The sequence below is a fragment of the Leguminivora glycinivorella genome, chromosome 26 (genome assembly GCF_023078275.1).
Source record: "Leguminivora glycinivorella isolate SPB_JAAS2020 chromosome 26, LegGlyc_1.1, whole genome shotgun sequence".
NCBI classification, from domain to species: domain Eukaryota; kingdom Metazoa; phylum Arthropoda; class Insecta; order Lepidoptera; family Tortricidae; genus Leguminivora; species Leguminivora glycinivorella.
In genome coordinates, this window is record NC_062996.1 from 8,578,910 (window position 1) to 8,603,368 (window position 24,459).

General features: G+C 41.0%; 1 protein-coding gene across 1 annotated transcript; it reads left to right on the forward strand.

The window, feature by feature from the left end:
- The first annotated feature begins 5,403 nt into the window (after positions 1-5,403).
- On the forward strand, positions 5,404-19,776 carry LOC125239831 (glutamate receptor ionotropic, kainate 2). Its single transcript, XM_048147544.1, has 16 exons — positions 5,404-5,535; positions 5,956-6,116; positions 7,367-7,420; positions 7,673-7,834; positions 8,492-8,635; positions 9,379-9,591; positions 10,067-10,270; positions 10,937-11,041; positions 11,465-11,601; positions 13,025-13,148; positions 13,787-13,984; positions 15,193-15,393; positions 16,700-16,883; positions 17,754-17,881; positions 18,633-18,743; positions 19,662-19,776. The coding sequence occupies exons 1-16, from the start codon at positions 5,457-5,459 to the stop codon at positions 19,713-19,715; spliced, it is 2,259 nt and encodes a 752-aa protein (XP_048003501.1). The 5' UTR covers positions 5,404-5,456; the 3' UTR covers positions 19,716-19,776.
- Positions 19,777-24,459: the final 4,683 nt, after the last annotated feature.

Here is a 24,459-nt window from a genome sequence, read left to right on the forward strand (position 1 = left end):
TATTGCAAAACTGGATATAAAATAGTCTTGTTCTTTGTCTCTGCTAAATATTTAGATAAATATACACTGTAACACTAATGTGGCTATTCTATGCCATATTAACTACGTTTTGATACATTTTTCAAGTTTCTCAATTGTAAACTAAGCTAAAAACAGTTGCCATTTGTACCATTCCGGTTACATTTACGCCCCGAATTTGTATAAAAATCATCTAAGACCGTCATTTACGACCCTATCAACTCTAATTGTACAAAAAAATCGTGGGTGTAAAGGACGTCCATAGCATTTTGACGTGTCCTTTACAACCATCTAACTTCTAAACCGTTTAGTTTATCACTACGGTTGCTACACTAAGTGAAGGATACTAAAAATCTACATATTTTTCTATATACGTCACAAAAATAGGTCAAAAAACAAAAAAGATATAAACATTTTTCTAAAAAAAAAGTTGTTTTTTGCTTCTCCTGAAAACCTGCATTTTGTCCTTTACGCCAATTGAACCCAAAGGTATCGATATGTGTCAAGTATTATTTCGTACAGGTTTTCAACTATACGGGGAAAATCAGTTTTATAATCTAAAAATAAAAATGGACCTAATATTGAACCCTGTGGTACACCCAACCTTAACTATAGTTTCTCTTGGCTGGACTCTGTTTACGACAACTGACTGTGTTGTTTTGATACAGTAAGTGATAGAAAGATTGAAGGTAGTCTGGTAGACCATAGTATTCTAATTTCATAATGACAATTTCATGATTCACTCTATCAAATGCTTTAGAAAGTGCAATAGGTCGATGGCAGTTAAATTTTCATTGAAATTCCTTATGTACATTTCTGAGGTTGTGCAATAAAGTGAATTTGTATTGTATTGTATTGTATTGTAAAGCTGTAGAAGAGCAAATACACTGTATACAGTACACATACTTAATACATACTTAATAAAAAGATATATACATACATACTTAATAAAAAGAAGGAAAAGGAAACTGTAACCTAACTAAACTATGGATAAATGAATATTAAACTTCTTATATTGAGTACGATTGGAAAATTAGTAAGTACGATTACACACATAATAACCACAAAATTAAAATTTTGAAAAAAACCCCGACATAGTGGACCGATTTTCATGAAATGGTTAAGAACACTCTCGACTAACTCAGATTTCAAACAAAAAAAAATCTAAATCGTTTCATCCGTTCGGGGGCCACGATGCCATAGACAGCACACACACAGAGACAGACAGACACGTCAAACTTATAACACCCCGTCCTTTTTTCGTCGGGGGTTAAAAACCTTTCTATGCCATTTTCTATGACGACTGGTCTGGCTCAGTCGGTAGTGACCCTGCCTGCTAAGCCGCGGTCCTGGGTTCGAATCCCGGTAAGGGCATTTATTTGTGTGATGAGCACAGGTATTTGTTCCTGAGTCATGGATGTTTTCTATGTATATAAGTATGTATTTATCTATTTAAGTATGTATATCGTCGCTTAGCACCCATAGTAAAAGCTTTGCTTAGTTTGGGGCTAAGTTGATCTGTGTAAGGTGTCCCCAATATTTATTTATTTATTTATTTATTATTTTATTTGCACAGTTTTCAACAACAAACACAAACATCACTTTTCCACAATTCACTTTATTCATCCAAAAACCCCTTTTACTGGCAAAAACTGTGCTCATATTTCACCACAGCAAAAAACTAAAAATAGTAAAAATGTAGCGCAAAACCGACCGGAAGCGGAGCGGCGGGAAAGCAATATGGCCGCCGGAAACTGTAAATTTGAGGGTGCTTGACACGTTCGTTTAAAATAAGGGCTTTGTATTCTGACGAGTCGGGGAAAAGTGAGAGAGCTGTTATGTAAGTGAGAAGGGTAGCTAATTGGACAACGTGATAGAAGAAATTATATGACACTTATAAATTAAATAATCTTATACCTTTAAACGAGCAATGCTTGTATATTTATTTATTTATTTATTTGTTTATTTATTTATATAATTACTAGCTTCTGTCTGCGGCTGCGCTAGCATTCGAAAGAGACAAAAAGTACCCTATGTCACTCTCCATCGCTTCAACTATCTCCACTAAAAAAAATCACGTCAATTCCTCGCTCTGTTTTGCCGTGAAAGACGGACAAACAAACAGACACACACACTTTTCCATTTATAATATTAAGTATGGAAGTATTGATGGCATTTGAAGAGTACTTATGATACGATGACATTCAAAATCGTGACGTATTGTAAACGTTTCTGTAATTCTCATTTTGTTTGGAAAATCGAAGTTCACTCTCCATATTTTCAGTGATTTTTATGCTATCAACTAATGCATTAAAAACTGGTAGTATAATATACTAATAACATTTTTTTTTTCTCTATTCTATTATCTGATCTAGTGCCGTAGCCGAATAGCATTTCTGCGACGCGAAACGAAAACCAAACGCCGCGAAAGCTAGTCAGGCTCTGTCACGCCAATACGCAAGAGCGATAGAGATAGATATCTACGAGCGTTTGGTTTAGTGAGCGTTTCGTGAGCGTTTGTGCCATTCGGCTCCGTAGCCTGAACTCTCTGTTGAAAATGTTTCAAAAATGAAACATCAACTTTTTGAGGAATAATTTTCCAATTTACATACATACATACAATCACGCCTGTATCTCATAAAGGGGTAGGCAGAGCACATGAAACTATTAAAGCTTCTGTGCCACACTTGGCAAATAAGCGGTTGAAAGAAAACGAAACTGTGACATTGCAGTGACAGGTTGCCAGCCCCTCGCCTACGCCACAATTTAACCCATATCCCATAGTCGCCTTCTACGACACCCACGGAAAGAAAGGGGGTGGTGAAATTCTTAACCCAATCCAAATGTTATCCAATAATTTTCCAATGTATCTATTGTTTTTTTCAGCTTGTCACGAGATAAAGTCCGGTGCAGTAGCCCTCTTCAGTAGCGGCGGGCCGACATTCAGTCGATCGCTGAGCGCCCTCGCTCGGTCACTCAACATAATACATCTGTCTTCCTCAGCAGACACGGCTAGTCAAGGTGAGTAGTGAGTAGTCAAATATAGAAGACGTTAAGCTTATTATCGGTGGGCGCTATCTGTCGTCCACTGAATATGACATACCTCTGTCTTCCTCGGCAGACACGGCTAGTCAAGGTGAGTCATAAAACTATTAATAAAAGCTTTTTCCCCTCACTAGCTCGGAAACACGTGTTTTGTCCTTTAATACCAGCGGGTAAAAACGCATCCTATCCACTAGTCCGTAAAGTAATTTGACCTTGAATAAAGTCAAATTAACTGCTTTAAAATTGATAAAAGTAGGTGAATCTAGTAATAAAGATGATTTACCACCTGTGGAACTACCGGAAGCAGTGATAAACGCATTTTTTGCGTTGTAGTTTCCTCGCTATAGAAAGGGGAAAAGTTTTGTGTTACACTCGGGTGCAAATGTATTTTACTTCTCGTGTGTTAAAAAACTCGCAAGTTCAGGATTCTATTCTCGAACCACTCACTTCGCTCGTGGTTCAACTATAGAATCCTTTCACTTGCTCGTTTTTCAATTCCACACTCGGCGTGAAAATTCAACTTTGCCCCCTTGTATAACAAATAACTATTATTCAACTTGCCTTGTTAGTATGTTAGTGTCCGTCAAAACGTAGACGCTAAATTTGACCCACTTCCCGGTTTCCGACTGAGCTGAAATTTTGAACACATATGTAAATCAATTGACAATGCAATATTATGATATCATGGAACTGATCTGATTATGGTGAGGTGAAAGAATGGTGGTCATAAGAACTCTGTTATGAAACGTCATATCGCCATCGATTAAGGGGTTTTTAGAAACGTCTCGGAGAGCAGTAGATGACTGTTGAAAGAAGGGTACAGTCGGCGATGAAAGCTTGTGCCAAAAATGATTTTTTTTGCAAAAAACTTATTATAACTATCTGTTTCTTCTTTGGCTGGCTGTTTTATCTACAGTTGTATCCCGGAGTTAATTATGTAATACTCGTAATATTGTATATTTTATAATTTAAAAATTACTTCTATGCCGTATCAAACCCACACCAATTTCTTGAATCTCAATCCCTTACTATTTAAATTCATGAAAAACAAAGACTTGCCATTGACAACTATTCTATTCTTGGCGTTACCCCAAAAGCTAGCAAGTTAAATCTTATTACGAGGCTGCAACAACTATTCTTCTAATGAAGTGTTGAAAATGGCACTTTTGTGCCAAAACTGTCCTGTTTTATACTCCACTTTAGTGCTGACAATGCAACGAAATGCTTCAAAGTTTAGGAAACAATCTCTGCGGAAATGGAATGGATTTCAGGCAAATTTTAAGTTATAGAGCTGTGCATTTTTATGACAAACTGCGATCAAGACAGAGTTATGCTCGACTTGGATTAGGAAACAATCTTTTTGGAAAATTTCAAGTTATTGAGCTATGCATTTTTATGACAAACTGCGATCAAGACCGGGCTATATTTTGAGTAGTAAGGCACTGGTCCCACCGCGATCTTAGTAAGCTATGACCTATCGGCTATAAAAACGAAGAAAAGATAAGCACTTCCGTGCAAATAAAAGAGACACGGCGATATTGATAGTTCACCGCTGGGCGAGTAACTGTAAACATTGCCGTGTCTCTTTTATTTGCACGGGAGTGCTTTTTAAGTCTTTTGTTCGTTTTTATAGCCGGTAGCTCATAGATTACTAGCTCGCGGTGGGACCAGTGCCTACGGCTGGTTTTGAGGGCAGCACCAGTCGTGCACACAGCGAATACTATGAAACTACTTACGCGGGGGTTTAGTGCACCGGACTAATATGTATTAAGTTCAGGGAGCGTTTTAGGCACGCCACAGACAGACTGAAAAATTCATTAATCTTAAAAAAGATTTGTATGCATTCTGTCAGTTCAAACTTCAAACTGACAGATCTGTTAGAGTGGCGCGGTGGCGCGGACGGGTCCGCGCGGACGACAATATCAACTTCGTACAATTTCTTCGTGCGTATCGCTCCGCGCGGTCGATCCGAGTGAAACTAAAACCAGTCTAAGTAGTTTCACAGTATTCGTGCACGACTGACAAATAGAATAAAATAGAATAGAATAAACGTTTATTCGTGAACACAGGTAAGACAAAATACACATAATAACAACAAGATAGAAAGGAATGAAGTGCCACGAAATGGCCTCATCTCAGCGTGTTGCTGGTGACTAAATACATACTTATATACATTAGAAAACATCCATGACACAGGAACAAATATCTGTTCTCATCACACAAATAAATGCCCTTACCGGGATTAGAACCCGGGACCGCGGCGTAGCAGGCAGGGTCACTAAACGCCAGGCCAGACCGGTCGTCAAATTAATGAATTAACCGTCATGTTTTTCGTTACAGAACACAACGACCCAGACTCTTTCACCGTGAACCTGTATCCATCGAGGAGGCTCATGGACAAAGCGTTTGCGGACCTCACCGCCTACCTTAATTGGACGAGGATGGGGGTCATCTACGAAGACTATGGTTATGGTAAGAAATAAAAATTGCAACAGTTATCTAAATACTGACAAGATTCTACTGACAATTATGTAAATATCTCTAGGAAATTTAAATTTTCGAGGCACTTGATTGGTGAATTTCGTAGATTTCTATAGGGGCCTTCTTTATGGTTAATATTTTCTAGATTTCATTTAGACAACTTTAAAGGGGGAAGGATCAAGGATGATCGTGTACATTTTATTTTAACGCTTTTAATTTGCTACTAAAGAGAAATTCTCTTATTTAAATATGTAGGATGGCGCCAAAAGATTATATGGAATTTAATTCACACTTACGTCTTTAAAACAAATAGTAAAAAATAAGTCGAAATAACCTAAAAACTTTAAAATACCCTCGGAAGACCCGTGTCTACGTTGATAGGCAGTACATTTTAAACAATTGAATTTTCAGGTGAACTAAACATAGCCAACATCGCCAAAGACGGACGCGACATGTATTGCGTGCGCGCAGCCCACGAGTATCGCCGCGCACTGACGCTGCTAAAAGCTCAGGGCGTCACGCATATCATTGTTGATACAGATCCGAAGAAACTACGCCAACTGTCGAGAGCTGTAAGTACTTTTTGTGTTTATAATATAATGAAAAGGGTGTGTTACATTTTGGTGCCGTGAGCAGAATACTGACAAAGGATATGAAGACTATAGGCTTTTCCTAATTTAACCAATCCTTCGCTAAGTACCGCCGCGTACCGACGCTGCTCAAAGCTCAGGGTGTGACGCATATCATTGTCGATAGAGATCCAAAGAAACTGGGAACTGTCCAGAGCTGTTAGTACTTTTTGTGTTTAAAAAATAATAAAAAGGGTGGCTACAATTTGGTGCTGTGACCAGGTTACTTATTTAGATATTTGATTTCTTATTGTTGTTAGGTAACATTTGTGTCATAAATCGTGTAAGTGACACTTTATGGAAGCCCTAAAGTTATTCCATAATACTGTTTCATGAATGAAATCAATATGGACAGTATCAATATAGATCAACTGTGAATATCATCCTTGTTTCTTAAATATGCACATCTGTCATATTATGCTCAAACTATGAGCTATCAGCTATAAAAACTAACAAAAGATAATCACTCCTCTGTAGGGTTGCAAAAAAACGGTTTTTTTTCTGGCTTAAAAAAAGACATGAAAAAAAAAACCGTGAAAAAAAACAGTTTTTTTTCTGCAGTATGTTTTTTTTCTAAAGTATGAAATCTCAAAATTTACCAAGTAGTTAATACTTTTATACGGTTTTTTAGACTTAATGTTAACTATTAAACGAATTTAATCAAATAACTTTAATTTCTGTTCTTATAAAAGCAACATTTACGAAATCTGTAGTTGGTAGTTATCACTATTTACTGTTGGAAACACCACCGCCTCTCCACGATACACGCAGCATCAGGGATTCCCCAATAAACGTTTGTATACTGAATGTTAATTGAATTAAAATGTAAGTTATTGTTGTTGAAATACGTTACAACTCACGAAAAACCGTTATTGTCGTATTATTTGTTCATCTGAAAAAACATATTTAGAAAAAAAACCATGGTGCTCGGTTTTTCTTTCATGTTTTCTTTTCACAATTCTGAAAAAAAAAAAATGTTTTTTTTTCTATTTACAACCCTACTCCTGTGTAAATAAAAGAGACTCGGCGATGTTTATAGTTACTCGCCCAATAGTGAGCTATAAATATCGCCGTGTCTCTTTTATTTACACGAGTGTTTATCTTTTGTTTGTTTTTATAACCGATAGCTCATAGCTTACTAGCTCGCGGTGGGACCAGTGCCTTTACTTATATGTGTTGTATTTTTGTTTCAGATTCTTCAACTACAAATGAACAACGAAAACTATCATTACATTTTCACGTCCTTTGTAAGTGTTTTGTATTATGTTTATTATGTATTAAACGCACGCAAATATAGCTTAATCGTTGTTTCTGGAAATCTTGACAATTTAATTTCGTAACAAAAGAATTACGAACATATTTGTCTATTGTTTTGACAGGCTAAAGAAGCTTAAGATTTTTGAAGTAGACAGATACCTAGATTAAGACAAAAGGGCACAAGAATTAAGACAAAAACTAATATATTGATCTTTATTATATGTTCGCTTCAATATTTTCAGGACATGGAACTCTTTGATCTTGAAGATTTCTACTACAACCGAGTAAACATGAGCGGCTGGCGGCTGGTCGACCGGGATTCTGACAAGGTCAAGGACACGCTGCTGGTCATGGAGAAGTTCCACCCTATTGGCGCCAGTATACTTACTGGAGGTCATATCAAGGTCAGTCAAGGTCAACTTTAGTGATTCAAATGCATAAATCAGCTTTTCAAAATAAAATAACCTTGGGCCATGTTGGACCATTCACTTTTTTATAACATGGGTAGTTTTTAAGCGATTCATGCATTCAGCAGAATTGCGAGGTCATTTGATCCTGATAGGAGAAAAAAAATGTCCCAAGATTTTCATACATTTTTCAATCCTTCCATTCCGTTACAAAATGAATGAAAAACTGGTAACGGAAATGGAAAACTTTTTTTCTTCTACTAGGATTGAAAGAGCTTGCGATTCTGAGTGGAAACCACATAAAAATTTCCAAATCCAAAAAAAAGTGGGGTGGACAACTTTGAAAAATGAACGCGAAAGTTTTAAATTAGGTTAATAACATAATATGACATAATCTCGCCGATCCTGTATGTAATTGAAACCAGCGTGCGTAGCCGAATTCACAAACGCTCATGAAGTGAAATTCTCTTGCGTATTGGTGCGATAGAGACAGACTACCTTTCGCGGAGTTTCGTTTTCGCTTTTAAACGTCATACAAACGCCATTCGGGCCTGGGCGTCACGAGGGTTTCCAAAACAGGATTTTGGTCTTAGCAATTCAAGTGTAAAAGCATAAGGCGGATATTATTTAAATTATAACAACTAACCATTTCAGACTGAACCAGCTCTTCTCTACGATGCTATACAAGTCTTAGCCACGGCGTTGGCAGCAAGCAAGGAGGTGGGTCCCACCAACGCATCTTGTGATGATGAGACTACGTGGAGCCATGGGAAGGATGTTATGGAGAACATCAATAAGGTGAGGGGTTTCTTTGAACTTTCTAGATTCAATTGTACCAACCACCACTATGTATATTTAAGTGCTTAGTATAGTTGTGATACTGTAATTTTAATAATATTTGTTACAGTTTTAAAATTTTATATAATTTTATATATAAGTTAAAATTGCAGTGCCCTACAGGGTTTCGTAGCAGACCAAATATAATGTACCACCTGTATAACCTACGAAAGCAATAAACATACTGATTACTGTATCCATACTAATATTATAAATGGACACCCCTTGAGTTGCGGGCGTCCATAGGTTACGGTGACCGTTTTCCATCAGGCGGGCCATATACCTGTTTGCCACCGACGTGGTATAAAAAAAAATGGGAAAGTGTGTGTGTCTGTTTGTTTGTCGGTCCTTCACGGCAAAACGGAGCGACGAATTGACTTGATTTTTTAAGGGGAGATATTTGAAGGGATGGAGAGTGACATAGGCTACTTTTTGTCTCTTTCTAACGCGAGCGAAGCCGCGGGCAAAAGCTAGTCATATTATAAATGGGAAAGCGTGTGTGTCTGTTTGTTTGTCCGTCCTTCACGGCAAAACGGAGCGACGAATTGACTTGATTTTTTAAGGGGAGATATTTGAAGGGATGGAGAGTGATATAGGCTACTTTTTGTCTCTTTCTAACGCGAGTGAAGCCGCGGGCAAAAGCTAGTAGTTTATGTGTATGTCATAAGTCATAACATAATATCACATCCACAATTCTTTTACAGATCCATGCACACGGCCTAACCGGACCCATTCAGTTCCAAAATGGCGTCCGCACGAACTTCAGCCTCCAGCTGATGCGGCTAGTGGGGGGAGAGAAGGGGGGAACTGTGGTCTCAGGTCACTGGAACCCGGGAGATGGTCTGACTATCACTGATCCTGCGGCGTATAAGAGAGACCCACCACCTAATGTTACGCTGACTATTGTTACTGTAGAGGTACGTAATTCGTAGTCTTTTGTGCCTAGTAGGGGGAGAACAGGGGTACTGTGGTCCCTGGTCATTAGAACCTGGGAGATGGTCTGACCATCACAGATCCTATAAGAAAGACCCATCTCCGAATGTGACACTCACTAACTGTTACTGTAGAGGTATGTAGTTTGTTTGTAGTACACTATAGCTGGGGGGGGAGATAAAAGGGGGACCTGTATAATTGAAATCCAGTTGCTGGCTTGACTATTATGGACGCTGCTGTCTCATTTAGTTTTTGTACATTAACAACACAAAATTGCGGACGGTTTGGACGCATTTTATCCAATATTGTACGTCTATTATTTGAGTCTTAGCGCAGCGTGGTGTTCCGGATCCGATCCCTTAATTTTACACCTAATATGCTGCGCTTTATAGCTCTCAACCTAAACTAAACGATATTCTCCATGACATCCTACTTTACTAAAGTTGTATTAATTTTCAGGAGAAGCCTTACGTTATGGTAAAAGAAGGTTGGAATCTTCAAGGCAACGCTCGTTTCGAGGGTTTCTGCATCGACCTACTAGCCAGGGTGGCGGCGCAGGCGGGCTTTGCGTATCGACTGCGGCTTGTTCCAGACAACATGTATGGAGCCAGGGACCCGGATACGGGACAGTGGAACGGGATAGTGCGAGAGCTCGTTGATAGGGTAATTTTATTATTTTCTTGAAAAAATTATTACGTATTTAAAATATTTTAAGCGGATTACTCACGTATTTATTAAGTCGATATAAAGCTCTACATGTTTCGATCCATTTCCGAGGATTTGTTTCAAATAGTAACGACCCCGCCTTCACTCGTCGAAAATTAAAATTTTGATAAAAAAAACCCCCGATCGCGTCATAGTAGACTGATTTCCATGAAACATGGCTAAGAACACTCCCGACTAACTCAGCTTTCAGACAAAAAAAAACTAGAACTAAATCGGCTGATCTGTTTGGGAGCTACGATGCCATAGACAGACACACACACACACACACACACACACACACACACACACACACACACACACACACACACACACACACACACACACACACACACACACACACACACACACACACACACACACACACACACACACACACACACACACACACACACACACACACACACACACACACACAGACACACAGACGGATAAACAGAAAGACAGACAGACACGTCAAATTTATAACACCCCGTCGTTTTTGCGTCGGGTTGGTGAATGAATGATTAATTGATTACGCACTAAAAAGTGTGCCATTGTGGTCATTTCGTGTCATGGGAGTCTGATGGTTTGAAGTATTTAAAACGTTTATAATTTCGGTTTCAGAAAGCTGATATTGCGGTGGCATCTATGACGATAAACTACGCTCGGGAGGCAGTTATTGACTTCACTAAACCTTTCATGAATCTTGGAATCGGCATACTCTTCAAGGTGAGTTGATCGATTAATCTTAAGGATTTACGGCCCAGCCACGACATTAGTCTAAGCGCAACAGCTGTGAGCGGCAGCTATATGTGCGAATGAAAAGTCCCATCGCTGTGTCTCGCTCCAATATACGACCACCGCTCACAGCTATCGCGATTAGACCAATGTCGTGGCTGAGCCGTTATGGCTCCCTCATATCTAGCATCTTGATCGAGCGTAGCGTCGGGCCAACTGTACCTGGAAAAGCCTGACGCCGCAACTATACAGTTGGCACTTTTGTATACAGTTGGTTATACGCTCGCGAGACGCTAGATGTGGTGGGGGGTGGGGTTAATGTAATACGTATTAAGCCCCATAGGGGGCAGCGTACGTACATACGTATTAAGCAAAAGGAACAACAAATGGTCTATCCCGAATTTATCTTTTTAGGTCCCAACGTCGCAACCAACTCGTCTCTTCAGCTTCCTCAACCCACTGGCCATCGAGATCTGGTTATACGTCTTGGCAGCCTATATCCTGGTGTCTTTCACGCTGTTTGTCATGGCACGGTTTTCACCGTACGAATGGTACGTATAAGTATACGTACCAAAGTGTAAGTACACTTTATGTAATTATATTGATTTAGACTAACACGATTTGCACTCATATTTTTAGAACAAAACGGGACTTAATCGCGTAAACACTTACATTTATATTTGGCCCGACGTTTCGAACATCACGTTACGTTCGTGGTCACGGGTACACACTTACACAGTCTACTCGTGACCACGAACATAACGTGATGTTCGAAACGTCGGGCCAAATATAAATGTAAGGGTTTATGTAATTACTTTCAGAAGTTACTAAATATTTTGTATTTGCATAAGAAACGAAATTGTGTTTCATATTCGAGGCATTTTTCTGACAGTTTGTTCCATAAATCATAACCCATCTTCGAATTATATGAAAACGACACCAAATTCGATCTGGTAACTTTCTGAGGGAAGATATGGAGCGCATAAAGTAGTGTGGGTCTTTCACCCCTACCCCTTCTACCTGCCGGGGGGTACCGCGTGTCACCCGGGCTTGAATAGCTCAGAGTAACCCAAGGAACAACTGGGTCAAAAGGCTTCCTTTGCGAATATTTTGCAAGGGGCCCCATACAAATCTGTCACTAAAAGTCCTACTAAAATGACTGAAACTAAACCAGATAAAACCCCGAACTACTGGAGAATGTTGCTTGTGCAAATTTGCATCTCACGCCATTCGAATCTTGAAAGATTTTGACACCACATGAAGCTGTTCCGATGATTAACCATTGCCATTAGAACTCTGTGATAAAATGCGGTTGGGGTTTTGACTCTTTGAGTACTTACCTGGAAAAAATATTACATGCATACCTTTAGAAATATTATACAGATTAGTAATGATTAGGACTATATTAAAACTAAATTATACATGACATACAATCATGCCTGTTTCCCAGAGGGGTAGGCAGAGATTTCCATTTGCTAAGATGCTGATAAACTACTTTCGCTTCACACACTTTCCTAACGTGAGAAACGTTACATGATCGTCGGTTTCCAGTACTTCTGACCAGCCGGCCGAATGGAAATTGCCGACGCCAAACGCCGACAGAAATGCAGTTTGGCTCTGTTGCGCCAGCCAACACGCAAGAGCGATAGAGATAGATAGCAACGAGACAGATATTATTGTGAGCGTTTGTTCATTCGGCTATGTACCCTGGCCTTTTTGCGGTATTTCCCTGATTTGGTCGAGAAAAGTTCACCTACAAGTGTGTTTCCATGACAACCCATACGATATGACAGCCCCTGGGGCCCGTTTCTCGAAAGGTACAAGCCTTGTATTACAAGTGCGCGAACTGTCAAATCGTATGGGTTGTCATGGAAACACACTTGTAATACAAGGCTTGTACCTTTCGAGAAACGGGCCGCTGGTCTTCTTTCCAAATTAAATTATGATCTTAATATGTCGGTTTGTTCATTCCAGGTCATCAAGCACGCATGTCTGCGGACACGAGACGAAGTTACTCACTAATCAGTTCAGCGTCTGTAACTCTCTGTGGTTCATCACGGGAACATTCTTGAGACAGGGCTCTGGATTGAACCCGAAGGTAACTTCTTTTCTCTTTTGGTTTAATCACAGACCTTAGTAAAGTGCGTGGGGGCTGGGCATGTCATTAAACTACTTAGGCATGTCCAAAATATGCCATCGGATGTGGTAAGGAACTTCAGAGAGGATGTCACTTCAGATTTAGAGCAGACCCTAACTTTGGGAGTAGGGATTGCAATCCGGATAATCCGGAGTTCGAAAATCCGGATTATCCGCTGTTTTTGCGATCCGTTCATAAATCCAGGTTTTAAAACCAAAATTCAACCAAAATAAGGGATCCGAGAGTTTATGTTTGTGGAATCTAATGTTATAGCAACTGTAAATGTGAAAAAAAATAGCCAATTCTCAAAAATGATTAAAAAGAAACTAAAAATAGTTGAAACTATTGAAATAATAAATTATATTATATTACAGGGAGTAACTACACCTTATAGATAATCGCTAGATCCTACATTGTGCCCATTTATAATAATAAAAAAGCCAAAATTCGGTGGTCGAGGTGATGTAGGGGTCCAACACGTCAGCCGCGATATCTGGAGACCCGGGTTCGATTCCCGGCTTCCCCACTAGTGGACTTGATTGTTTTTTCTTAGTGTATGGTATCTACTTCAGTGTTTAACTAATAACCCTTCTTTTCAGGCGACCTCCACCAGAATCGTTGGAGGTATCTGGTGGTTCTTCACCCTGATCATCCTGTCATCGTACACTGCCAACCTGGCCGCGTTCCTGACAGTGGAGAGGACAGTGCTGCCAATACAGAGTGCTGCGGACCTAGCTGCTCAGAACAGTGTGCAGTATGGGACGCTCAATGGAGGGTCCACTATGACTTTCTTTAGGGTAAGCTTCATTTTACAGCCCGTCGATGCTTGCGTTTTCAAGAGATGTTTTAAAAGCGCTGGTGGCTTAGCTGTGTGTCTTTCGATCCGGAGGTCGCAGGTTTGGACCCTGGCTTGTAAACTCAAGACTTGCGTTATGGCAATTTAGCTAATTATGGTTTAAGATATTTACTACGCTTTGACCCAAACTAACAGGTAGTAAACAAGGCAAGTTGAATAAAAGCTTGTAAAAAGTATGAGATGTAGGGTGTATTTGGAATGCTTAGGTATTTTTTGTAATAAACCTTGTTGTGTCTGCCAGCATAGAGGAGTTGCGGGTTATTTGTAGTGACATCTAGCGAAAATCACGCGTCAGTCACGCGTCAAATAGCGTAAATTATTAGTACCACTACTCGATACTATTGTCCCGGAGCTGTAAGTTCACATTTTTGACACATTTGTTTTGAAGTATGTCGCGATGTGGCTAAGACGTATCGTTTGCCAAATCTAACGATTAATTTCGAATTGGTTGAATCGATTAGGCCCTATGTTACAAGGAGGCGCTTAAACAAATATACGATTTCTATCAACTTACTGAAATGTCATTTCAATCGAAATGACAGACAGCCACAGCACTAGTTTAAGAATAAAAATGAATGATAAATGACATGATAAGTAAATCCTGCGTGATAAATTAATATCGTAAAATACTCACTAACGAAGATCCGCAAAAATGTAACATGTAGGTACTAGATTACCTATGTTTAAAGTAAGCGAAACATTGTTTTTAAGTACTTGATTTTTTTAAATATTATTACAGGATTTTATTTAAAAGTTCATCAGGTTGTGCGAGTTTGCGTATTGTGGACGCTGTCATGTGTCAAAAAGAGGTTCTTAGAAATCTGGGACTATAGGTGTCAAGTGTCTCGTCTGTCAAAAATGTAATATTAGAACAATTTACAACTTATATTACAAGCAGAAGGAATTGAAAATATAGTACTGATTAATACTATTGTAATATTAGATAAAAATTGGTGAGCATTAGACTCTATCTCGTCGCGAAATCTATTGACAAGTACTGATAGTTTACGCCGTTTACGCTATTTGAAGCGTGATTTTCGCTAGATGTCACTACAAATAACCCGCATTTACTGATGTATGGGGTTACAACTGTTCCCATACTTATTCCTCTATGCTGCCAGTGAAAAATAATTATTGTTTTGTTACCAGGATTCCAACATCGACATCTACCAGAAGATGTGGCAACACATGTCCACCACCTCCCCCCCTGCTCTCGTCTCCTCATACGAAGAGGGGGTGCGGAGGGTTCTTCAAGGGAATTATGCATTCCTTATGGAATCTACGATGCTGGACCATAGGGTGCAGAGGGACTGTAACTTAACACAGATCGGGGGACTTTTGGATTCTAAGGTAATATTTCAAAACACTGCAAAATTTAATCTGGGGGAGAAAGCCCAGGTTACGTAGACAAGAGGCCAAAAAAGAGCATTGTAGACAAAATACTTTTTTTTTTAAATTATAAATGGGCTTACTCTTGACCACAGACTAGCCAAAGGCAAAGACGTGGCCTACGATGGAGTGAGCTCGCCCAGAAGATGCCTGTTCACTCTTGATTTGAAGGTTGACTTAAACGCTTTTGTGTTAACGGAGTTCATCGTTGACACCAGTTTGATTAGCTTTATGATTAAGATGTACACCTTCACATAAAGTCTACGAATTGCAAAGGGGTGTAGAGAGGACGAGTGTTGGCTGATCTTGTTATCATCATCATCATCATCATATGTCCTTTATCGCCCACTGCTGAGCATAGGCCTCTCTTCTAGTACGCCACTTGTCCCGGTCCTGAGCTAGGCTCATCCAGTTGTGACCCGCAATTTTTCGGATGTCGTCCACCCAACGAGCCAACGGATGCCACAGGCTCTTTTTTTTTCTTACATTTGTTAGCGGCCAACATTCCGTTAACATTTTAGTCCACCTGCCATCACTCTGCCTAGCAACATGTCCCGCCTAACTCCATTTTAGTTTGGTAATAACGAAACTTACGTCTTGCACCTTAGTGCCTACGTATTCCTCAATCGATCTTGCATCAGATTCTTGCTTTCAACTTGGGAATTTTAGTTAAATATACAAGTGTTATTAACTAGATTTATCGAAAAAAAATTGTCCATTAAGAACAACTCAGTCAAAAGATATTTCAAAATAATCTGTAAAATCGAGGTTCCGTTCTCGACTCTTTTCTCCTTCAAAACTTAATCAATCGGAACGAAATTTAAAAATCTGAATAACAATGAAATAATCTATGTTGGACCGTTTAGCTTTTTTGGTTAATTGTTACCAATCTTGAGTATCACACCTTTTTTTGGGCCACAATGAAAAAGGCCGTTTTTGGAAATTTTTTAATGGCTCTAGTCTTTAAAAAGCAGAATATCAAAAAAATCAAAACGGTCCGACACAGATAAAAATAATAACAATCTGTGTTGAAAAAATCATGGCTCTATCTTCAAAAATCAGGGAGGAAATAGTCGAGAGCGTTTGTATGGAGAATTGACCCCTACCGTGTTGTTGAGCGGCAACATGTCCCGTCCAACTCCATTTTAGTTTGGTAATAACGAAACCTACGTCTTGCACCTTAGTGCCTACGTATTCCTCACTCAATCTTGCATCTTTCTTCCTATCATGGTTTGGTTATTAAAATAAAATTAATCTTTAATTTCAGGGCTACGGAATCGCGACGTGGAAAGGCAGTCCATGGCGGGACCGCATCTCTCTCGCCATTCTGGAGCTTCAGGAGAAGGGCGTCATACAAATACTGTATGATAAATGGTGGAAGAACACTGGTGATGTGTGCAACAGGGATGGGAAGGACAGTAAAGCCAATCCACTTGGAGTGCAGAATATTGGTGAGTGTCTTTGTTCTCAGTGGCAGGGTTTTATTGTGAACGAAAATGGTGCTGATTTTTGATGAGTGCAGTCTTTAAACATCTTGTGTAGTTGTTGAGACATGAGTACTTTGATTTTTTCGTACCAAGATGGTCTAATTACATACATTAACTGCTAGTATTTCTGAAGGAGCTCCAATAATACTCATTTTTAGGGTTTCGTAGTCAACTAGGAACCCTTATAGTTTCGCCATGTCTGTCTGTCCGTCCGTCCGTCCGTCCGTCCGCGGATAATCTCAGTAACCGTTAGCTATAGAAAGTTGAAATTTGGTACCAATATGTATATCAATCACGCCAACAAAGTGCAAAAATAAAAAATGGAAAAAAATGTTTTATTAGGGTACCCCCCTACATGTAAAGTGGGGGCGGATATTTTTTTTCATTTCAACCCCAACGTGTGATATATTGTTGGATAGGTATTAAAAAATGAAGAAGGGTTTACTAAGATCGTTTTTTGATAATATTAATATTTTCGGAAATAATCGCTTCTAAAGGAAAAAAAAGTGCGTCCCCCCCCTCTAACTTTTGAACCCTATGTTCAAAAAATATGAAAAAAATCACAATAGTAGATCTTTATAAAAACTTTCTAGGAAAATTGTTTTGAACTTGATAGGTTCAGTAGTTTTTGAGAAAAATACGGAAAACTACGGAACCCTACACTGAGCGTGGCCCGACACGCTCTTGGCCGGTTTTTGAAGACAGAAGATGTATTTACTACTTACTACGTGGTTACATTTGTCGTGATACTTTAAATCGGATAGGAGACCAGCGCTAACTACTTTCTTGATAAACGCTTTCAATTATATTCTAAAGTGTCACTTTCTTTTCCAGGTGGTGTGTTTGTGACGCTGCTATGCGGACTGGCTTTAGCCATAGTGGTCGCCATCTTGGAATTCTGCTGGCACACTAAGAAGAACGCGTCACAGGGGAGGCAGTCGCTGTGCAGCGAGATGGGACAGGTAAAACACAATTAACAAGAGATGTTCCTACTGCTAGAAGATCCTTAGGAGTTCTGCAGCTGTGACTTGAATTGAAAGCGAAGGTTTTTTTTTTGTATGAATAGGTAGACGTTTGACCACGATCACACCTGATGGTAAGTGATGATGCGGTCTACGGTGGATCACGCTTACCTATGAGATACCTATTTACTCTTGCTTTAAAGATACCTGGATTGTACTCATGTGGGAACACAGACTCAGGCAGTGAATTCCACTCCCAGGTTGAAATAAATTTACGTAGTTATAATGCAGATCCTACACTTTGCGCCGGATCTATTTAGCATGTTCTGCCATAAAGTGGCTTGAGTATAACTTTTGAGGTTTGATGCACATAATGACGGTAGTATTAAAAAAATTATAAAATGTAGAATGGAACCTCAAAATGTTCTTCTAAATCTCATTGCAAATTTATTTTTGTCTTCCTCTGGACGTATATCTTTTTTCACTCTAAGAACAAATTAAATTACTTTCATAGAAAATATTTTAACTTGTTATTTTAAGTAGTAACACTACTATTATGTTCTTTTTTTTTATTATAAAAGGGCTTACTCCTGACCACAGACTAGCCAAAGGCACAAACGTGGCTTACGATGGAGTGAGCTTGCCCAGAAGATGCCTGTTCACTCTTGATTTGAAGGTTGCCGGATATCCCTAAAGTAATTTTATTCCTAACCGTAAAATCGTAATCAGTAAATTATTTTTGTTCTTTCAGGAGCTGCGAACAGCGATGCGCGGTGGATCGTCAAGTAGGACGGTCCTCAGGCCGGGTTGTTCACGGTGTTCCCCCGCCACCCACGTGCCCCCAGCACCTTCAAGATACGAGGTAACTATACTTGCAGCTACCAAATAGACTTTTGCAGTGCAGTGGGGTTACCATGAAGAAAGGGACACAGCTATAGCAGTTATACTAGTTTTTTAAAGGTGCGCGGGGCCCGAGGGCCCCGCGGTCTTTCTTGTTTTTTTGTTTTTGCTTTTGCTTTATGCTTTTTAGTTTTTGCTTTATGTTTTTTTGCTAAGCTTGTTTGTTTTATTGCTTTGCTTGTTTGCTTTTTTGCTTTTCTGATCTATCCGGGGTCGCAGGACCAAACTCTATACGACCACACCAAACACTGCCACCCGCAAAAACCCCCTCTGCCTATTTTTTGAAAAATGTCAGTCGGGTTGTAGCTTTATATTATATAGAATAGCTCCGCCCCTCTCCCCAACCTAAACTGAACAACTTTAGCGCTTCATGAATACCCCCCTGAGGCCTGTTTCTCGAAAGGTGCAAGCCTTGTACGTATATTACAAGTGCGCGAACTGTAAAATCGTATGGGTTGTCATGGAAACACACTTGTAATACAAGGCTTGTACCTTTTGAGAAACAGGCCCCTGGTCTTAGAGCTGTCTTCCTCAACTTCAAATCAGCTGTATGACCTTTCTTCACAATCTTAATAGTAGTAGGGTTCCACGTAATAAAAAAAAACGGTCCCATCCGGAAGAAAGCCGTATTTTCAATTATGGACACCTGTAGTACCTTCAGCAACGTACAGCTATGAGATAACTGGTGAATACCCTTCTTTGCCTAACTGGTGCCGTAGCCGAATGGCATTTCAGCTACGCAAAACGAAAACGAAACGCCGCGAAACGTAGTCTAATCTACGAGCGTTTCGTTTCGTGAGCGTTCGTGCATTTGGCTACGCACGTTGCACAGATAACAAACTAAAATATATAATATGACCTTGAATTTCATCTCATCCAGGCTCAAGACTTATCCAACAGCGTGGTAGAGCTGAAAGAGCTCCGCTGGTCGTAGCGACACTCTCGCGGGCCCGCCTCCGCGCCCGCGTCCCCCGCGCGCCGCCCGCGCCCCTGCAGTAAGTCTCTCTCTTTCTCTCACACACACCCATACATACTAGCCATCTCGCTCTGACACTGCCTAGTATACAGGTGCCAAGCTACCTCCACTGGAAGTGACACTCCCGCCTGCGCAACCAGGATAAGTATGGAATTTGTAACAAAATGCAACATTCCCGCCACCAAAAAATATTAGAAAGTAGAAACCGACATGGCACAATAAGGATCTGGCTCTCTCTATCACACACACACTAGTCATCTCACTCTAACAGTAAGAGCTTCGCTGGTCGTAGCGACACTTTCGCGGGCCCGCACCATCCGCGCGCCGCTCGCACCCCTGTAGTAAGTCTCTCTTTCTAACTCACAGCCATACATACTAGCCATCTCGCTCTGACTGCCTAGTAAGTCAGGTGCTAAGCTACCTCCGCTGATCGAAGCGAATTTCCCGCCTGCGCAACCAGCACGGGAAGCATGGTCGAGCGATAGACGATAAAATAGCAGGCCGTCCCTATCGCACTATTTGTAAGTGCGATAGGGACGGCCTGATATTTTATCGTCTATCGCGCGACCATGCTTCCCAATCTTCCCATGCAGGATAAGGTATGGAGAGAATTTGTAACAAAGTGCGACGTTCCCGCCACCAAAAAATATTAGAAAGTAGAAACCGACATGGCACAATAAGGATCTGGCTCTCTCTATCACACACACACTAGCCATTTCACTCTAACAGTAAGAGCTCCGCTGGTCGTAGCGACACTCTCGCGGGCCTGCGTCCCCCGCGCGCCGCCCGCGCGCCTGTAGTAATTATCTCTCTTTCTAACACACAGCCATACATACTAGCCATCTCGCTCTGACTGCCTAGTAAGTCAGGTGCTAAGCTACCTCCGCTGATCGAAGCAAAACTCCCGCCTACGCAACCAGGATAAGTATGGAATTTGTAACAAAATGCGACATTCCCGCCACCAAAAAATATTAGGAAGTAGAAATCGACACGGCACAATAAAGATCTGGCTCTCTCTATCACACACAGATTAGCCATCTCACTCTTATCAGTAAGAGCCAGGGACCGGCCCGCTATCCCTTATACGGGGTTTTGTATGGGTATTTCGTTAGGCTTAACTTACCCTACCCTTTTGACGCGATACCCTTTCATTTTGCTTTTAAAGCCCTAACGAAAGCGCTTACCTAAAATAGCCCAATACCCTTTCAAAACCCTTATCATCGGCTCAGCCTAACGCCATAAGGGTAAGCCTTATACTGGGTTTTATTTGCTTTCCCTTATAGCATATCGTGCGAGTTTAAATCCTGTACCTCGCTCATAAAGCACACATTACTCCGAACGAAATAACATACGATCGTTACCTACGGTGGCACTGTGTGTGATATTTGCGCGTTTCTGTTTGATGGAAACGGCTGTAGATAAAATAAGGTTAAATTTTCAATACCAAATACTTATAGTTATGATATGATAGGCTCCTTCTTTGCTCAGGTGTAACACAGGCAAACGCTGCTTTTTAGGGTTCCGTAGTCAACTAGGAACCCTTATAGTTTCGCCATGTCTGTCTGTCCGTCCGTCCGTCCGTCCGCGGATAATCTCAGTAACCGTTAGAACTAGAAAGCTGAAATTTGGTCCCAATATGTATATCAATCACGCCAACAGAGTGCAAAAATAAAAAATGGAAAAAAAAATTTGGGTACCCCCCCTACATGTAAAGTGGGGGCTGATAATAATTTTTATTCCAACCCCAACGTGTGATATATTGTTGGATAGGTATTTAAGAATGAATAAAGGGTTTTAGTAAGATTGCTTTTTGATAATATTAATATTTTCGGAAATAATCGCTCCTAAAGGAAAAAAAAGTGCGTCCCCCCCTCTAACTTTTGAACCACAAGTTTAAAAAATATGAAAAAAATCACAAAAGTAGAACTTTGTAAAGACTTTCTAGGAAAATTGTTTTGAACTTGATAGGTTCAGTAGTTTTTGAGAAACATATGGAAAACTTCGGAACCCTACACTGAGCGTGGCCCGACACGCTCTTGGCCGGTTTTTTTTATCGGACTTGTCTTGATGAGTACCCGATGTCTAGCTGATGCTGAACCCTGGCTGCACCTAGGGGAACTCGGGTTTAGTGTAATACAGGCAAACGCTGATTTCGTCATCGGACTTGTCTTGATGAGTACTCGAGTGAGCAGTACCCGAAGTCCAGCTGATGCTGAACCCTGGCTGTACCTAGGGGAACTCGGGTTTAGTGTAACACAGGCAAACGCTGGTTTCGACATCGGACTTGTCTTGATGAGTACTCCAGTGAGCAGTACCCGAAGTCCAGCTGATGCTGAACCCTGGCTGCACCTAGGGGAACTCGGGTTTAGTGTAACACAGGCAAACGCTGTTTTCGTCATCGGACTTGTCTTGATGAGTACTCGAGTGAGCAGTACCCGAAGTCCAGCTGATGCTGAACCTTGGCTGCACCTAGGGGAACTCGGGTTTAGTGAAACACAGGCAAACGCTGTTTTCGTCATCGGACTTGTCTTGATGAGTACTCGAGTGAGCAGTACCCGAAGTCCAGCTGATGCTGAACCCTGGCTGCATCTAGGGGAACTCGGGTTTAGTGTAACACAGGCAAACGCTGTTTTCGTCATCGGACTTGTCTTGATGAGTACTCGAGTGAGCAGTACCCGAAGTCCAGCTGATGCTGAACCCTGGCTGCATCTAGGGGAACTCGGGTTTAGTGTAACACAGGCAAACGCTGTTTTCGTCATCGGACTTGTCTTGATGAGTACTCGAGTGAGCAGTACCCAAAGTCCAGCTGATGCTGAACCCTGGCTGCACCTATGGGAACTCGGGTTTAGTGTAACACAGGCAAACGCTGTTTTCGTCTTTGGACTTGTCTTGATGAGTACTCGAGTGAGCAGTACCCGAAGTCCAGCTGATGCTGAACCTTGGCTGCACCTAGGGGAACTCGGGTTTAGTGAAACACAGGCAAACGCTGTTTTCGTCATCGGACTTGTCTTGATGAGTACTCGAGTGAGCAGTACCCGAAGTCCAGCTGATGCTGAACCCTGGCTGCATCTAGGGGAACTCGGGTTTAGTGTAACACAGGCAAACGCTGTTTTCGTCATCGGACTTGTCTTGATGAGTACTCGAGTGAGCAGTACCCGAAGTCCAGCTGATGCTGAACCCTGGCTGCATCTAGGGGAACTCGGGTTTAGTGTAACACAGGCAAACGCTGTTTTCGTCATCGGACTTGTCTTGATGAGTACTCGAGTGAGCAGTACCCAAAGTCCAGCTGATGCTGAACCCTGGCTGCACCTATGGGAACTCGGGTTTAGTGTAACGCAGGCAAACGCTGTTTTCGTCATCGGACTTGTCTTGATGAGTACTCGAGTGAGCAGTACCCGAAGTCCAGTTGATGCTGAACCCTGGCTGCACCTAGGGGAAATCAGGTTTAGTGTAACACAGGCAAACGCTGTTTTCGTCATCGGACTTGTCTTGATCAGTACTCGAGTGAGCAATACCCAAAGTCCAGCTGGTGCAGAACCCTGGCTGCACCTAGGGGAACTCGGGTTTAGTGTAACACAGGCAAACGCTGTTTTCGTCATCGGACTTGTCTTGATGACTACTCAAGTGAGCAATACCCAAAGTCCAGCTGATGCTGAACCCTGGCTGCACCTAGGGGAACTCGGGTTTAGTGTAACACAGGCAAACGCTGTTTTCGTCATCGGACTTGTCTTGATGAGTACTTGAGTGAGCAGTACCCGAAGTGTAGCTGATGCTGAACTCTGTTTGCACCTAGGGGAACTCGGGTTTAGTGTAACACAGGCAAACGCTGTTTTCGTCATTGGACTTGTCTTAATGAGTATTTGGGTGAGCTGTACCCGAGATAGAGCTGATGCTGAAACCTGGCTGTACCTAGGGGAACTCGGGTTTGGTCATCAAGTAGTTAGAACAAATTTATTAATTGCCATACATAAAACACTTTATTTATGACTAAAAAAATACGTATGTATATCCATTTGAATATCAAAATTAAGTACAATCGATTTCACTAATAGTAACACAGGGAATAAAGAGAATACTGGAGTTCCAAGCGTCCATAGACTGCGGTAACTATTTACTATCAGACGGGCTGTATGGTTGATTGCCACCAGAAAAGTATTTCTGTTTCAAACGATCTTCATAGAATTCACAACAATCAACAGAAATAGTTTGACAGATTCTATGGTACTACTCAACTCAACCAAGTACCATTCATAAAGACGAGTCTAAGATATTTCACACGAAACATACTATGAACAGAAAACAGCGTTTATTTATATTGCACCGGTACCACCAGGTCTCAGCTACAGCACTGGCTTGGGTACTGCGCACCCAAGTCCTCATAAAGGCAGGGCCTATAACGGAAACCGGGTTTGTCTATGTTGCACCAAACCTAAGTTCCCCTAGGTACAGCCAGAGTTCTCAGCTTTACCAGTACTCATCAAGACAAGTCCGCTGACAAAAACAGCGTTTACCTATGTTGCACGAAACCCGAGTTCCCCTAGGAATAGCCAGGGTTCAGCATCAGCTCTACCTTGGTTACTGCTGACTCAAGTACTCATCAAGACAAATCCGATGACGAAAACAGCGTTTGCCTATGTTGCACGAAACCCGAGTTCCCCTAGGAATAGCCAGGGTTTAGCATCAGCTCTACCCTGGTTACTGC

Coding starts and splice junctions, on each gene's coding strand:
- LOC125239831 (XM_048147544.1), top strand. CDS start 5,457: ATGGACAAAGCGTTTGCGGACCTCACCGCCTACCTTAATTGGACGAGG. Junction 15,394..16,699: donor GGGGACTTTTGGATTCTAAG/GTAATATTTCAA, acceptor CTTTAATTTCAG/GGCTACGGAATCGCGACGTG. Junction 18,744..19,661: donor CAGCACCTTCAAGATACGAG/GTAACTATACTT, acceptor CATCTCATCCAG/GCTCAAGACTTATCCAACAG.